At 39.5% G+C, this 15569-nt stretch overlaps 1 protein-coding gene across 2 annotated transcripts; it reads right to left on the reverse strand.

Moving 5' to 3' along the window:
* Positions 1-274: 274 nt before the first annotated feature.
* On the reverse strand, positions 275-14297 carry zgc:65811 (uncharacterized protein LOC393524 homolog). 2 transcript variants are annotated; one of them, XM_042087023.1, is made up of 8 exons: positions 14063-14297; positions 11096-11198; positions 10804-10901; positions 8070-8144; positions 6093-6194; positions 5660-5749; positions 1750-1833; positions 275-974 (listed from the first exon to the last, which is right to left on the reverse strand). In XM_042087023.1, the coding sequence occupies exons 1-8, from the start codon at positions 14126-14128 to the stop codon at positions 891-893; spliced, it is 702 nt and encodes a 233-aa protein (XP_041942957.1). In that variant the 5' UTR covers positions 14129-14297; the 3' UTR covers positions 275-890. The 2 variants fall into 2 exon arrangements, with proteins under 2 accessions (XP_041942957.1, XP_041942956.1); XM_042087022.1 differs by having other exon boundaries at positions 275-1388.
* Positions 14298-15569: the final 1272 nt, after the last annotated feature.

Genomic DNA, 15569 nt, shown 5'->3' on the forward strand with positions numbered 1-15569 from the left:
TTTGCAGTTATTGTAAGGAGGCTGAATAATCTTTTTGGTGTTGTGTAGTGTTTCACTGTGTCAGCTAAAAACAGTTAATCACCCCTCCTGTGTGAGATGCACTTGTGGTCTTGTGAAAATGGAGGTTTAGACTTAATTCATGTTTGGAAAACTGGCTGCGTATAGACTGGTGTTTTGGTGGATTTCAAAATGAGAAATCCAGACTTTTCTTTTGGAAAAATATTTTTGTTGCCTTTGGGCTCTTAAGAAAATAAGTCACACCATCAGCAAAAGCCACACAGAACTATTCATTTTATTTAACAGTGCTCAGTTTCACACAACACATGGGTTTCGGAAAGTACCATACTATGCTGAATTTACCAAGATGGTATAGTAGTGATACAAGACAATGTGAAATGAAATTAGTTCCCTTTAGTTTCCCTTTACAGTATCTAAGCACAGAACCAGCCAGTTTTCTCGTCACAATGCGGAAAGCTAATTTTTTTTTTGTAGCATTAAAGCAAATTAACTTCAACAAGTATAAAAGTATTAAAAAATAAATGTGCCTTAGAACAAACATAAAATATGTATCATTTAAGACATTTTGACCAAGGATATATATATATATATATATATATATATATATATAAGACTAAATAATACACAGAAATGCCTCAACTCAGCTATAGATTAACTCAGAACTCACAGCCTTACAAAAAATAAAATGGTCCCTCTTCCCAGAGGCAACTAGAAATGTAATGGTAAAAAATGAACAGGGATACGGACCATTTACAGTAAGAGCATCCTCCACCCTAATAAAGGTGGCTATGGCAATCTTCGATTGTGTCCAAATGGTGAGAGAACATATTGAGATATGAGAGGACCTCCAGTGATTGGGGATTCTCATCATCTCAGAATATATGGGGCGCGCTGTACGCCTGTCGATTCTGCTTGATGGCTTTGACCAGGAGGCAGTAGCAGGTCAGGCCTATGACCTGATGATGAGGAGGAAGAGTAGGAAGAATGAAAGGGGGGGGGGTGGGTGAGTGGAGCAGGGAGGGTAAATTTCAACTTGTGGCAGTACACGAAGAAAAAAAAGCTAGCCAAGGTCACTAGAATGTTAAGAAAATACCAATTACTCAAGGGGATTACGTATGTCAAGCAAAGGAGTGTGCGAGTGAATGGGGGTGGGAAGGTGAAGGGAGGTTGTGGAAAGCTCTACAGATGTAGCTTGCTTAGAGGTGGGTGTTGGAACATTAAGTTTCCACTTCTATGGGCATAGTGAGGGTAGGGTAGACAGTAACAGCTGGAGATGCGTTATAGATGGAGGTTGTGAGGAGCACATAGGGAGAAACCGATGCCTCTTTGATTGCTTTTTTGAGAAGAGAGCTGCAAACCAATGCAATGATCTGACAGAATAAAGAGATGTGGAAAAAGATGAAGCAAGGAGTGAAGGACATTCATTTGTGCAAGCAGAAATGTAACAGACATTAGGGACAGTGAGAAATGCACAGGGGAAGGTTTTGATTAAACAAGGTAGTATTCATGCAAACTTACGCTTTGATCTTAAAAATGCAGTACTAAATAGATAATATTTATGACTAACCCATCAAATGTATTATTTGAGAGCTGGATAAAGTTTAACACTTCAAGTTACAGACCTGTGACCTGTTGTGGACAAAGTATGACTAAGCTGCCAATGAAAAAGTATCCCTTTAATTCTAGCTCAGCCCAAAAGCCTGTGTAGACCTGGACAACCTAATTTCTTACCATGAGGGCTGCAGTGGTGAGGAAGAAGCCCAGGATGAGTGGAGCTTTGTCTTGGAAAAGGTTTAAGATCACAGCGGGGCAGGCCTGCATTTTAAAGGGGGTTTTGAGGTGTAGGGAAGCATTTCAGACAGTCCAGAGAGTCAGTTTTGGAGAGTGGATAAAAAGGTAGAGGTGGTATGGGGTGAGGGTGGGGTGGGGGATAAAGAGGAGAGAACAGTGACCATCAGCAATGATCTCAAATTTGTCCCCAAACTAACATCCCACAGTTAACTGCAGCTGCTACGCCAAAGCTGGAAGATCTTTCAGGCACATGTATACCCTTGTGCTGTTGAAATTCATTAAAAACATTATACTTTGGGCCCTATCATGACATTCTAAAGTGCATAGTCACTCGTCAAAAGTCTATTCAAATTTAGTAGGATGTCCAGTTCACATTGGGAGGGGTTTCGATATCAAACGTGGAGCGCATGGCGTAACAAGGTGTTCCTAGGTTTTTTAATCAGTCATATGGGTGGTTTGGGGCGTAACATCATTTTAAACCAATGAGAATGACATCTGTCATTCCCTTTACCGGCGCAAAGCGCGATATGTCAAATAAATGCATCGGTATTTTGCCATTCAACAGCGCATTTGAAGGAGGCTGCTTGCGAGACCATATAGAATAATTCTTAAACCATGCTTTACTAAAACCTAGCATAGCATTCACGCATTTGCACTTGTCTATTATTTGAACTCATTGGAAAAGTGAAACTAACTTCACCAATCTCTGATACTTGAAAACAAAGATGATGGATGCTGCTGGGTCCGTGTATCATTCATTCATTTGATATTCAATTGAGAATCAAAAATTGAAAAAATGAAAATAAAAAACACTTATTTATTTAATTATTTGTTTATGAATGTGATACAAACAAACAAATAACATCTTTTCCAGGCTTTTCATTACATGGTCAGATCAAAAGTATAACGTTTAAAAAACGGCCTCAGGGCCGAAACAGATTTTGAAAGCCTATTTATTTGTTCCGATTTCTGTGACCTGGAAGTCAATCCGAAGTCACTTTCTTTGGTCTAGACCTGTCAGTGCTCAGTGTTGCCAATTTAGTGACTTTGTTGCTAGATTCAGCGACTAATTTTGGCCATTCCTAGCGACAGAAAATATTGTCTAACAACTAGTGAGAAATTGGGCAACTTGCGCAACGATGGCAATCGTTCTGAATCGTCAGAAAAACCCCATGATGCCCCATGATTATAGAGGTAATTACTGGCCTATGTAGTATCAGCCCATGTTATTGCACGGAAGTAGATGTTAGATCTATCAGTTCAGATCTGTTGTTGACAACGTCATTGGAAGGCAGTCAGCTGCAGTAGCCTATAACTTCTGATGAGATTACACCAGAGACAAGAGGTATAGCTATGACAGGGAAACTACTACACATCATTCAACAAGCACATTGATCAAAGGAAAGTGGGCTACAACTTCATTCACAAACAGAGCAAATAATTCAAATCGAGGCCAACAGGTTAGAAAAAACAATTCGTTTAGATTGTCGGCTGAGGGAAAAAAAAAAAGATTCTTTCGCTCTGTCAAAGTGGACATTTAAATATAGGCTAGCTATTGTCTTTAGGTTAAATTGTGTGTGGTAAAGTTATAATTGGACTGGTAGTCTGATTTAACAGTGCAAAACAGAAGCAGAAGCTGGCAATGGAAGTCAATAAATAATTTCCGGGTCATAGCAATCGGACAAAATATATATAAAAATCAGTTTGTTTTTTGCAAGTTTTGGCCCTGAGGCCGTTTGTTAAACGTTCTACTTTTGATGTGACCATGGAATCAAAAGTCTGAAAAACAAAGCGTTATTTGTTTGTGTGTATCACATTCATAAACAACTAATGAAATCAAAAGTTTGAAAAATAAAAGCGTTATTTGTTTGTTTGTATCACATTCATAAACAAATAATGAAACTATAAAATGTAATTTCGAGGAAATTACCAGTGCATGAAAATATAAACATACTGTATATTAACATAAAATGCCAAACAAACTTTTATTTGGAAACAGTTGGCAGGAGTCATAGTTGATAACAACTGACAGTTGAAATGGCTGAACAGTTAAATAGTTGAGTAGTTTAAATAGTTAAATTATTTAATAGTGAATTATTGTAGTGAGGACATGTATTTTGAAACAGTTGTGGGCAGAGGAAATAGTAGTCCTAAAGGAGAATTCCGGTGTGATATTGACCTAAAGTGTATCGAAACATGATACCGAGTGTGAACGTATGTCTCATAGCCCATCTCGGCTTGTCCCCTGCACTCCAAAATCTGGCGCTAGTTAGCCGATGCTATCAACAGCTTTTTCAATGGTGGTGCTTCGGCATCGGGCTAGCCATGCAAATAAATCACTGTTTTACACCATTTACGAGGCTCAATGTATCTCCACACTTCATTGGTAGACTTCCGAGGGCCCTGACATTTAAAACGAGACATTGAGAACTTTGAAAAAAGCACTGGTAGTTTACTTACAAGGCGATTTATACAGACAGTATCTTCACATAGTTTAGCGTTTGCAGCCATCTTGAATTTAGTCACGATAAGTCGAGCGACGAGTAAGAATAAACAGGTATGACAAGGGATCAGATTCCAAAAATAATTCAGTGGAAATGCATGGATTCCAGTTGCTGCTACTGGAAAAAACTGGAATCCATGCATTTCCACTGAATTATTTTTGGAATGGTATCATGTTTCAATACACTTTAGGTCAATATCACACCGGAATTCTCCTTTAAGAGAGCCAGATTGTATGCTTAAAGCCTGAGACAGAGTATATAGTTTAAAAGTTGAATGTAGATAGTGTAATGGATGTTGATAGACAGAAAGTTGAATGGATGTTGATAGGCAGATTGTTTAATGGATGCTGATGTATAGTTTAATGGGTGGATGAGTGAATGGTTTGAAGAGGATGAATGGATAGAAAGTTGGATGGAATGTGCCTTATATCCTTGTAGAATGGAGAGACACAGAGAGAGTTGGCCTAGTTAAGCAGAAAGCAGTTGATACAGGTGCAATCAGTTTAACTGGCCCTTTGATGGGTCCTAGTAGTGAGCAGCTGGAAGTTGATACAGGTGCAAATCAAGTTAATTAGTCCATTGTGATGTCATAGTGCTAATGCAAAGTCTATGGGGAAAAATAAGCTTGTTTTTTATTAATATCTCAAAAAGTATAAAGTTTACAAAAGTGAAAAATACATTCCCCACGTGTCCTTTTCAAGACCTACGTTACAAAGTTTGAACGAAGTTTCTACGTTAAACGGTTAAAGCTGAATTAGACGCAGAAATTTGGTGGGAAGAACAAGAAGACTTCGGATAACAGAACAGTGCATTTTCATGCACTGTAATAAAAAGTATTTTTTTTTTTATTTTTCCATTTTGAATTTCTCAATTGAATATCAACTGAACGAATGATACACGGACCCTGCTGCTGGCGAAAAGCGGTCTATGAATCGAGACTCGAGTTAGGCTTTTTTTTTTTAACTTGGCAAAAGTTTGATCAGCTAGCCAACTAGTTCCGCTGGTGGAAAAACGCATGGGACTCATGAGTTGTAGCGCTATCCTATTGTGTGCAGAGGGAATTTGAAAGAAAACTATTTATCCCGCCGCTCGGATTGAGCACTGCCAATGGTGAGTTCTCAGACCCTACATCTTGATGTGGGTCTGGCTCGTCAGGCTAGTAATCTATCGGAATACGTTATAAAATACATTTTAGGGCGTGTACTCAGTAATCTGTAGTGGAATACATTTTAATAGTAACCTTCTGAACACTGACTTTGTCTCTGCTAAATTAATACATGTAAATGTAAACTTTGAGCTCCTTCCCAACCCAATAGTGAGTTTTCTGTGATTAGAGTTGTACTTACGGAAGTAGTCAAGGTCCCCAAGAAATCCTTTTTAGGACAGGTCTCTCGTACAAGCGGCTCCAGTAGCCCTCCAACCCCACAGCAATCGAACTAAAACACAAGAAAGATGACATAAAATATAAAGAACATGACATAACACTGAAAGGCAGATCAGATGTTTAATTGATTGCCTATGTTAAAGGTGCTCTGAGCAATGTTACACAGTTTCTAAGCTAAAACATTTTGTCACATACAGCAAACATCGCCTTACAATGCCTGTCCCCTAAATACAGTGTAAAAAAAAGAAAACAGTCTGTAGACAGCCCATGCTCCAAAAACAGCAACAACACAGGCCGTTTACCATAGTAACATTGATTTGAGCACCTTTAAAGTGATGAAGAAATTATGTTATATTAGGAATGTTTCAAGGGTTTTGCTTGTTCCTGTTCTTTACCGCTTCATGGATAATGCGTAGGGTGGTAGCAAGGCTTGGATCATGAGTGTTGACGAACTGTGCGTAAACGGAGGCATACAGGTTGATAATATGCTCAGATACCTGGAAACCATGGAACACAAACAGGGAACCATTAAAGCAACGTTATGCAAGTTTTTAACATTTTATTGCAGGCAACATAAAATATAAATGTTAACGATGTGATTATGTGGTTATGTTACACTGTTATCCCCACTGGCCTCTGTATGTACTCTAGACTGGACACCCCACAGAAATGTTTAAACAGTTTATAAAACATATCAAATAAATCACTGGAATACATTAACTAACACCCAGACCTTCACAGCTGTACATTTGGGAGTGGGTCTGGAAAAGGTTCGACTTACGACTTCCAGCAAGGGTGTAACTAGCAGTGAAATAAAATTCAAATTGGTGCACTAAACTCTTAAGGCCTATTCACACCAAGAACGATAACGATAACCATAACGATAAAGGCGTTCACACTGAACAACGATAAACAAAGTCTCTCCTTATGTTAATGAATGTGACGGTTAAAATTCAATGGGTTCTGATTGGCTATTAGCTTTTTATCGTTCTGAAAATCGCTCTGAAAGTGATCCCCAACGATATCATTCATCATGTCGTTATCGTTATAGTTTATGTGTGAACGTCGTCATTCATATTTACGAGAACGATATTTATTTATAGTTATCGTTATCGTTCTTGGTGTGAATGGGCCTTTATTGTTTCAAAAGTGTAGCAATCTTGTAAACGAAGGTTTAAATGTAGTTGTTTACTCAAGTCCAAAGAAATACACGCCCATGCTGGATTAGGGATTGTATTTGCGTGCCCGTGTTTTAGGGACATTGGACATTGGGCTTCAATGGCCTCTTGGCCAGACGGACCTCCAGAGCAAATTCCAAATTTGCCGAAAGGTTTTATGGGTATTCCCAGGCTACATTAACCTAGAACCTAGGATAGAGAACTTTACAACAGATACAATTTATTTTGTTTGTTATTTTGTTTATTACAGATACCTTTCTTTATCCCCGTTAGAACTTCTATAGGAGTCTCCCTACTCTCTAACAAAGCTCAGTAGAGCAGGGTATTCTAGGCGTCCCAGTCATCTAGTGAGATCATCGATATGTGGGCTGTGCACTAGCGTAATGAAACTTCCACTTTTGTCTAGAATTCAGCATACCCGTTTCCTGTTCGCGGTCATGACTGACAACACACAGCAGTGCTCCTTAGAGCCGCCCACGATTTTAAGAAACTTAGAACTCGCATACATTGTATTTCTTACGTTTTGGTACAACTGAATTTGAACTCTGGAGCAGTCTTATCTGGTTACTGAGACTGTTGTCATATGGTGGAAATCAACAATAATTCCAGCCGAAAGCCTCTATTATTTCATGGTTGCCATTATCAAAACATGTGTTTTAATGATTTATACAATGTTGCACAGCTACACATAGAACTATGCCCTATTTGAGGACCATTTGACAGGAGATTTTTGAATAAATCATCTCATTAGGAGATACTGTAAAATCCCATAGACTGCTATGTAGCTTAGCTCAGCCCATGACCTTCATCAGACGACCACTTTAGATCGTTAGATCGTCATGATTTCCACATTAAAGTTTGATGATTGTGGATGATTTCCACATTGAAGTTTTAGATTGTCATGATTTCCACATTAGTGCAATCACTATTAACAATGACTTATTAATTTCTTTTATTAATTTAATTTAGAATATTATACATATCTTCAGAACTTTAATCAAAAGTCTGACAGAGAATGTAGGTATTGGAAAATAAAGATCACCAAACTAAGAGGAAATCCATGTGTGGACTAGAACATGGCCTTGGAGCTTGCCAACAACTTTATCAAAGCAGGTCATGGGAAGAAGTTTCCCATTCTCTAACCACCCAATTCAAGGTTTTTTCCCCCACCACTGAATTCCTCCCCCTCCTCACCTCTTTGCTGCGCATGAACACCAGCACTCCAGTGCCAATCTCCACACCTGCCATGATGACCAACAATATGGCAAACTACATGAAGACAAATTTCAAGAAAATAAGATACAATAAATGACAAGCAATTCACTTGGTCACATGTATAGACATAAGAGCTACTTTTCCATCTTCACTGAGACTTTCCATGCATTTACATGTGTATTTAAATGGACAAAGTGCTAAAAGCCAGAGTCAAATTATTTTGGATAGCATCAAAGGGAGTGGGTAGCTTTTCTAGGATCAGCATTTCTGAAATGTTGTTCTGTTATGCCCGAGTAGATTATTTGGGTCAAAAGACATCTGCTTTAAATGGCCATAATGGCATTTATCAGGGTAGTCTGGTGTTGAGTTAGTGTTGTTAATGTAAAACTGACACCTTGTCTGATTAGAGATGCAGGGCAATCTTCACATGAAAACAGGCCCTCTGCCTTAGCCTATATCCACACTATTCACTTTTCATTGTAATCCAAAACGATTGTGTTATGATTAGTGTAGAAGAGCTGCACAGACACTATCGTCCCCATTTTCATTAGAAAAGTTTTAATGTAAACATTTTACGCAGAAACCCATGTTCCTTTCCTGATTGGATCTTGACAGTCTGATGTTTCTCCACTCTCCAAGACTTACTTTGACTTCATTACTAGCCTGCCAGCGGTCAATGTAACATGTACTGCGTTTACATGCTCTTCAGTATCCCGATTTTGATCACATTCAGGATATGGTGTTTACATGAACATAGAGAAACCTGGTTATTAATATCCCTGTTACCTATACATAATGAACATTAGTATCCCAGTTACCAACAAAAAAGTTGTAACAACAATAAAGTACAGTAAAGCACAGTCATGCACTTTTGAATTGCAAGATTCTTTTACACCAAAGCTTTGTGTAGGACTGTGTTCATTACTGTATGTTGACAATTAATTTTAATGGGAACCCATGGAAGTTCCCACACGCAAACACAAAACCAGGGTAGGCTACTTCAAATTCCTGATCATAACTGGGATACTGAAGTGCATGTAAACACAGTCATGGCAAACGAGCCATACTTTACTGCTTTACTGGACTTGCAGAAATTAACTGCACTACAGATACTATACCAAAGGAATCATTTTACAATGCTGACAATAGTGTGAAATGGTCACGTGATCCATGCTTCAGGGACCCAGGTTTCGAAATAGCAAACGCGTGTCTGGAGGGAGACTCTATAGTGTGCATGTAACACTTGTACAAACTATTCTAAAAATTTTTTTTTACCTTGTCCCTAGTTGAAAACCATTCTCATGACTAAACTTCCCTTTAATCTGTGGTACAAAATTGCCAGAGTGCTCTATGGGTAATTCCAGAGCAACTCAACACTAAGATGTTGGGTTTGACACCAAGGTCTTAGATTTCTGGCATGTCCGATTTCATTTTGTTCTTAAGATATGCCTTTTTATACATTAGGAGAAAATTGCGGCAAAAAGTATTTTGTGTCCAAAAACTATTTCAATGTTGTCAAGGCTGTTTGAACGGGAATGATCCCTATACTATAGATTAAAGGTGCTATTAGCGATGTAACACAGTTTCTAAGCTAAAACATTTTGTTACATACAGCTATAACCTCACCATCTGCTAGCTGCCTGTGCCCCGAATACACTGTAAGAAAATGCATTCTCCGTGGACATCCTAGGCTCCAAAAACGGTCACAAAACAACTTGGGCCAACCTTGCCCATAAAAACATAAACTGTTTCAGCAAATCACTGACGAGATGCGTGTTTGGAGAGTTTCTATTGCACGGGAGGGAGGGGGAGGGAGTAGCGAGCTAGCTCTCTGTTTGTCTGAATGTCAACCTCATTTTAATGGGGGTTTTGTGCAACAAAGTTTTGTGTAATGCAAAACAGGTCACTTAATTTCCAGCATACAGCTGTACAGCTCTGTGCTGATAGAAAGGTTATGTCTCCATGTTATGTTGTCACTCATTTCTCACCAGTATAGGTTCACTGGTGCAGTCAGCATTAGGGCAACCTGTCACAGGTAGGCTATATAAAGAACAGTGAGAGGCCACATTGCCTGAGAGTAGGCCTAATGTCAGGAATGGGCTGGGTGTTCTGATCTAGCCTACTATAATGTTGTTGCTAAACTTGCCTCAGCAACCTGACTAAACTTGTCTGTAGTTGAAGGAACCGTATTTAAGATTGTGGCCAAAACTGGTACTGCAATCACTTTCAATTACTGTAGTGCGGTGAATCCCCTCCCCCTCCCCCCTGACTGGCAGAGCTGGCAACCCGGATGCTGAAACACTACTGACTTTGTGATTAGTAGATATGGAGGGTGGCGCATCAAGCCGAAACACAACATGAAAACATCATCAGTTGAGGGCTGCAACTTTTTAAATGACAATATCCTGGCCAGACTACTGTTGTCAGTAATATAAGTATTTGAAATGAACATGATTTCTTAATGTCTAGTGACATATCAGGGCCATTTTCGGATTAATTGAAATACATTTCTTACATACGGTTCCTTTAAAACAGTGGTGTCTGTTTGAACCACTGATTAAGTTGGATACTCATATCAGTGTTCAAAATTGACAAGTGAATGTGATTAGATGATTTTACAGCGTTTAAAAGACCACCATGGATGTATCTTACTATAAATCTCTGAGAAGACAAAAATGTTCCAGGTCAGACCAATCTGAATACCGGTACTTACAATTCTTAAGGACGACAGGTTCTCGTTACAAGCTCCATGAAACCCAAAAATGGATATGATCAGCATCAGCGAACCCAGCACGATCAACACCACCACAACTATGTTACAATGGGTTAAAAAAGAACATTAAAGGAAACTCCATTTGCTTCAATCTGGTCAAATTTGATCTAGAAACAATCTATAAATGGGACCCATGCTGAAATATTCTGGAATTATGTTATTTCTTACAGCTGATGTTATTACTGACAGCTAATGGAACATCATCACTAGATTGACTAGTTGCCACACTTACATATGACAAACTCTTGTGTTTTCAATTCAATGTCGAAGAGCCCACGTGTCTCTGAGCTAAGTCGAAGTCCAAGGCCCAAACCAACCATTGCAAATCCCACAATCTAAAGAGGGAAAGACAGAAAAAATAAATATGGTTACAAAAAAAGTTGACACTTGACAGTAAAAACGCACTAAAACATATTGTAATGTGGGTGCTGGACTGTGTGCTCCCACGACGCTTCACACTGCCCAGATAGCAATTTCCTTTGGGCCGGATCCGCATAAAAGCCATTAGATCCGCCTGTAGCGGACATACGGTATCTGACTGTGGGCCAGGTCTGCTCCTGATACAGGTTTCAGCTCTGCTGGCAATGCTGTTTTATCACCGGTTTACAGATTTGACCCAGCTCCAATTTCCGCAACTCAACTGGAAGTCAGGAGATGCGTTTAAAATACAAAACACCGATTTGGCCCAAACCTGTGATACGGATATGAGCCGAAGGACCATTTGTTCACAGCAGACCCAGGTGGTAATGATATTAATTAAGGTGCTGATTCTGCTAAATTGACCTTTCCCTACTTCATTGTCAACTGGCTGCTAAAGAAAAAAAAAGGTATTTTGGAATGGCACAAATTTAGAAACCATGGGGGTGCACTATGTTCCCATGGCCACTTCATTTCTACAGTAAGGCTGGAAAAGAAGATATAGTTGGCTCAATATTGATCATATGCTCGTTTCATTATTTTTATTATTACCTAGCAGTGGTAAAAGTAGTCAATTGTTGTTTGTGTCAGATCAAACAGTGCTATGAGACAACCCCATATTCTTGCCACGCATGCAGAAGTCCAAGCAGTAACGTTAATCAAGGATCTTTGGTTTGCTCACTGTCAATCTTTTGACATGATTTGCCAGCCTGGACTAGGACAGCCCAACTTTTCAAGGTAGGCTCTGCTTTTCTGCTTTTTATCTCTGTTGGTTTATTCAGAGACAACAATAAGCAAACGAGCGATTGATAACTTTACTGTAAGGTTATACTATTATTTTCCAGCAATATAGGCTAGGCTACTAGCTTAGCTTGAGCAAAACCGCCATCACAATAACTAGCCTATTTTGGTAACAGCTAACGCCAACAGGATCACTGATGATAAAAAAAACGAGTGTAATTGTGACTTAACCTATTTTCAAAAAGGAATAAATGGCTCATGTTTATTTTTTGTTGTTTCAGATTGACCATGGAGATGACTGAGGAAGACAGCCTGAATATCGATGGGAACACTGGAATTAACACTTTGTCTGGGATTGCACTTCTACAGCCAGGTTGTTGAATAAAAAAATAATAAGACACTTATGTGTAAAGTTTTTTTTACCCCCCTTGTGTTTGTAGCCTAGCTTATGTTTATCAGTTGAGCTGTTGGGAAAACGTTACGAACTTTAGCCTGGGTGAACCTATAACGAACCTGTTAGCAAATGTGTAGCAAACAGATTTTTCAGGATAATTAGCCCTAATTACCAATCACATTTCACATGTCAAATAAAGCCGGCTGATGTCTGATAAACGGGTCCGTACCACACACAATAAGCGGACCCGTATTGCATATGATAAACAGATCTGGAACACGTCAGCAACACAGACTACCATACGGAACTGGGCCAGTCTTAGCCCTTATTGGTACCAGATCCGTCAAACGGATCCAGACCAATTTTGAACCGATGCGGATCAGGTCCATTATGCAGATCCGTGCCGGACGTTGTGGTAGGTGTGGCCCAGTTCCGTCCCAGTGTATGTTTGCTATCTATCTATGTGGTTGTGTCTTTTTACTGTTTATGTATGCGTTTTAGTGTAGCGTGAATCCCTTTTTAGTTCTACCGTTTGTGTGACCCTTTGTGTTGGTGTGGCTTTGTCCAACCCTGTACTTCCCTAGCGTGTGCTTTGTTCTGTGAGTGTCCCTGCTCCTGACTAACAATATGCAGCATGTAGGCCTAATAATAAGTCAAGTTTCTCTCGAGTCAATATAATATGAAGAAGAAAAACAAATGTGGCTACTTTCGTTCTGCCGTCAGTGATAGGCAAGCAAGATAAACGAGGCAAACTGATTAATCTTTTCTATCTTTTATGTCAGTAGCCTAATTTCAAGTGCAGCCTTGCCTAAACTTCCCTCCAGAAAACATTCCATGTTGAGCTGCGCTGAACCCGGCGTCAGGCACAACAAAAATCTCATAATTTCATGCTCTGATATAGGCCTACCGTTTTGTAAAAAAAAATGTTTCGAGATAAGTCAAAAATTGAGATAAATCAAACATTTCGAGAAACAAAGTCAGATAATTTCTGAGATTAAAGTCAAAATTTCTTTTTAATCTCAATTTTGACTTTTCTTCAGATATTCTGACTTAAATCTCAGAAATTATATTACTAGATACGCTGTGGTTTCTTTTACTGTCTATGGCTGTGGTAGATCGGCGGTAGACTGGTTGGTGTGCGACTGCGGTCTGCAACCGAAATTACCCCAACCAAGAGCAACCTAGCGGCGAGCGCGGCACATGTGAACCCAGATCATTCCTGTTGAAAAGGAAACTTTGAGAAAGACAGGGACCTATTTTTTCTATGGCAGGACGCGTCCATGTTTCGTAGCCTAAGGCATGCGTAGCCTTCGCCAGCCTTTCTAAAACGTCTTTGACCTGAAATGATCATAATCACAATTATTATTGTTATGTTATATTGTTATGTATGCATTTCAAAACAGCTCGGCGGACCAGCAGTCTCCTCCTCACGCTGCCATGCAATTAAATATTTTGATGTTAACATTACACGCAAAGGCTCGCACACAGCGACAATGTTTTTGCAGCAACCCCAACTCGGATGGATGTCTCCCCAAACAAATATAGCCTACGCCATGCGCTTTGTGTAGGATATGTTATCTCTTGGATTCGTGTTCTCGTCGATAGCAATATTAAGTCGAAAAAAATATGTGTATGTAGCCTACTCACCGCAAATATGGCATTGAAAAGGATGAGAATGCATTTGCACATTTGTCCACAACCGTCCACTCCCATGGCTGAATAATTGGTGTTTCGGATGTATAAGACTTGTTTGAAATGCCTAGTCTACCGTTTTCCGATCAAATTTAGTGTCGTATCTAAATTTACCAGTCACCACTTCCCTTAATACTGCTCGCTTTCGTTACATGTGACTGTCCCTGTCCTCTGATTGGAGCAAAGTGATGTGGACTGTGAAGAGAAGTAACATATCCCAATGAAGTGGGAGTGATCCAGATGGTGTTCAGCCAAAGAAACGAAGAAACGAAACTGTTCTGAGTTTTCATTTCTTTGAAATTGGCAATTTCCTAGCTATATTCAAGGTTTTGGAGCTGTAGGCCTAGGCCTATCTTACAGTATTAGGCATATGGATTTCCTTAAGCCTAGATAAATGAAAATGAGAATTAAATCTGTCTTATTGAAAGATCATCTATTCCCAAACCCCATTTAGGAAAAAAATAATGAGTGAAATAGATTTTTTTTTATCTCTTCAGCTGAAATTAAAATCTGCACTAGGCTAAATGACATCTGCCAAAATTCAGCTGTTAGACAAAGCTACTGATGTCTGTGACATGATGAAGGAGCGTGACCTGGCCATAGCATTGGCGATGTCTTCTTCATTCACACTGAACACCATGCAGTATAGCCTAATCCTTCACAGCATACAGTAGACATGATAGCCAGCCACAGAGGTGTGAAAATCTCCAATCATTTACCAGCTGATTCCAATTGGCACAACTCCTCAGCCAGGTAGATGGGTTGAAATTACCCATGTTACGTGCACCAGTAGAAACAATAAATTGTGGGACTTTGACTTTCAGCTACACCTGTTTCAAAGATCAAATCAACCTACCTGATTAAAGGACAGCTGGACGATGGACAGGTGGACAATGAGAGGCCTACGGTGCCTTCATTTACTTCAAGGAGGCATGAGCGAAACTCTGTCTTCCCATCTGAATTCCACCATTGCTATGTTGCAGAGTACATTTTCTTGACATTATGACAGAAATAGTGGCTATTTTGTTAATAAACAAATATCTAGTGTATAACTTATCTTGGCTGTAAGCTGGGTCCATGGAAAACAGAGCCTTCATTTGAAGCCTCACTGAAAGGGGGATACAACTTGGCCTAGTGTGTCTTACATTATGGGAGTGGGAGATGCATTCCATCATTAGAACAAATAAGTTTTAGACTCCCCACTTCACCTTCACAAAAAGGATGGAGAACTTACTGTCATGATAAGTACATTTGTCCCTTAAATATGTCATGTGTCTGTCTTGGCAGCACTGCACTGAGGGCCTACTCATTGGGCCAGTTCAGTAGCCAAGAGAACTCCATGCTCTTCATCTCTGGAGGTGAGTTAGTGGAAAATAAAAATGTGGAGAATACCAGCATTCAGCCAGGTTGTAGAACAGATTAGTGGGTTCTCTTAAAGTCACTATGATACGGGTTGAAAATA

Source organism: Alosa sapidissima, chromosome 3 (assembly GCF_018492685.1).
Source record: "Alosa sapidissima isolate fAloSap1 chromosome 3, fAloSap1.pri, whole genome shotgun sequence".
Taxonomy (NCBI): Eukaryota; Metazoa; Chordata; class Actinopteri; order Clupeiformes; family Clupeidae; genus Alosa; species Alosa sapidissima.

What these genes read in the sequence shown, in the direction of transcription:
- zgc:65811 (XM_042087022.1), bottom strand. Translation starts at nt 14,128, where the DNA reads ATGGGAGTGGACGGTTGTGGACAAATGTGCAAATGCATTCTCATCCTT. An exon ending in TGTTCATGCGCAGCAAAGAG is followed by an intron (nt 6,195 to 8,069) that starts GTGAGGAGGGGG and finishes CATGGTTTCCAG; the next exon opens with GTATCTGAGCATATTATCAA. An exon ending in TACGCATTATCCATGAAGCG is followed by an intron (nt 5,750 to 6,092) that starts GTAAAGAACAGG and finishes CTTGTGTTTTAG; the next exon opens with TTCGATTGCTGTGGGGTTGG.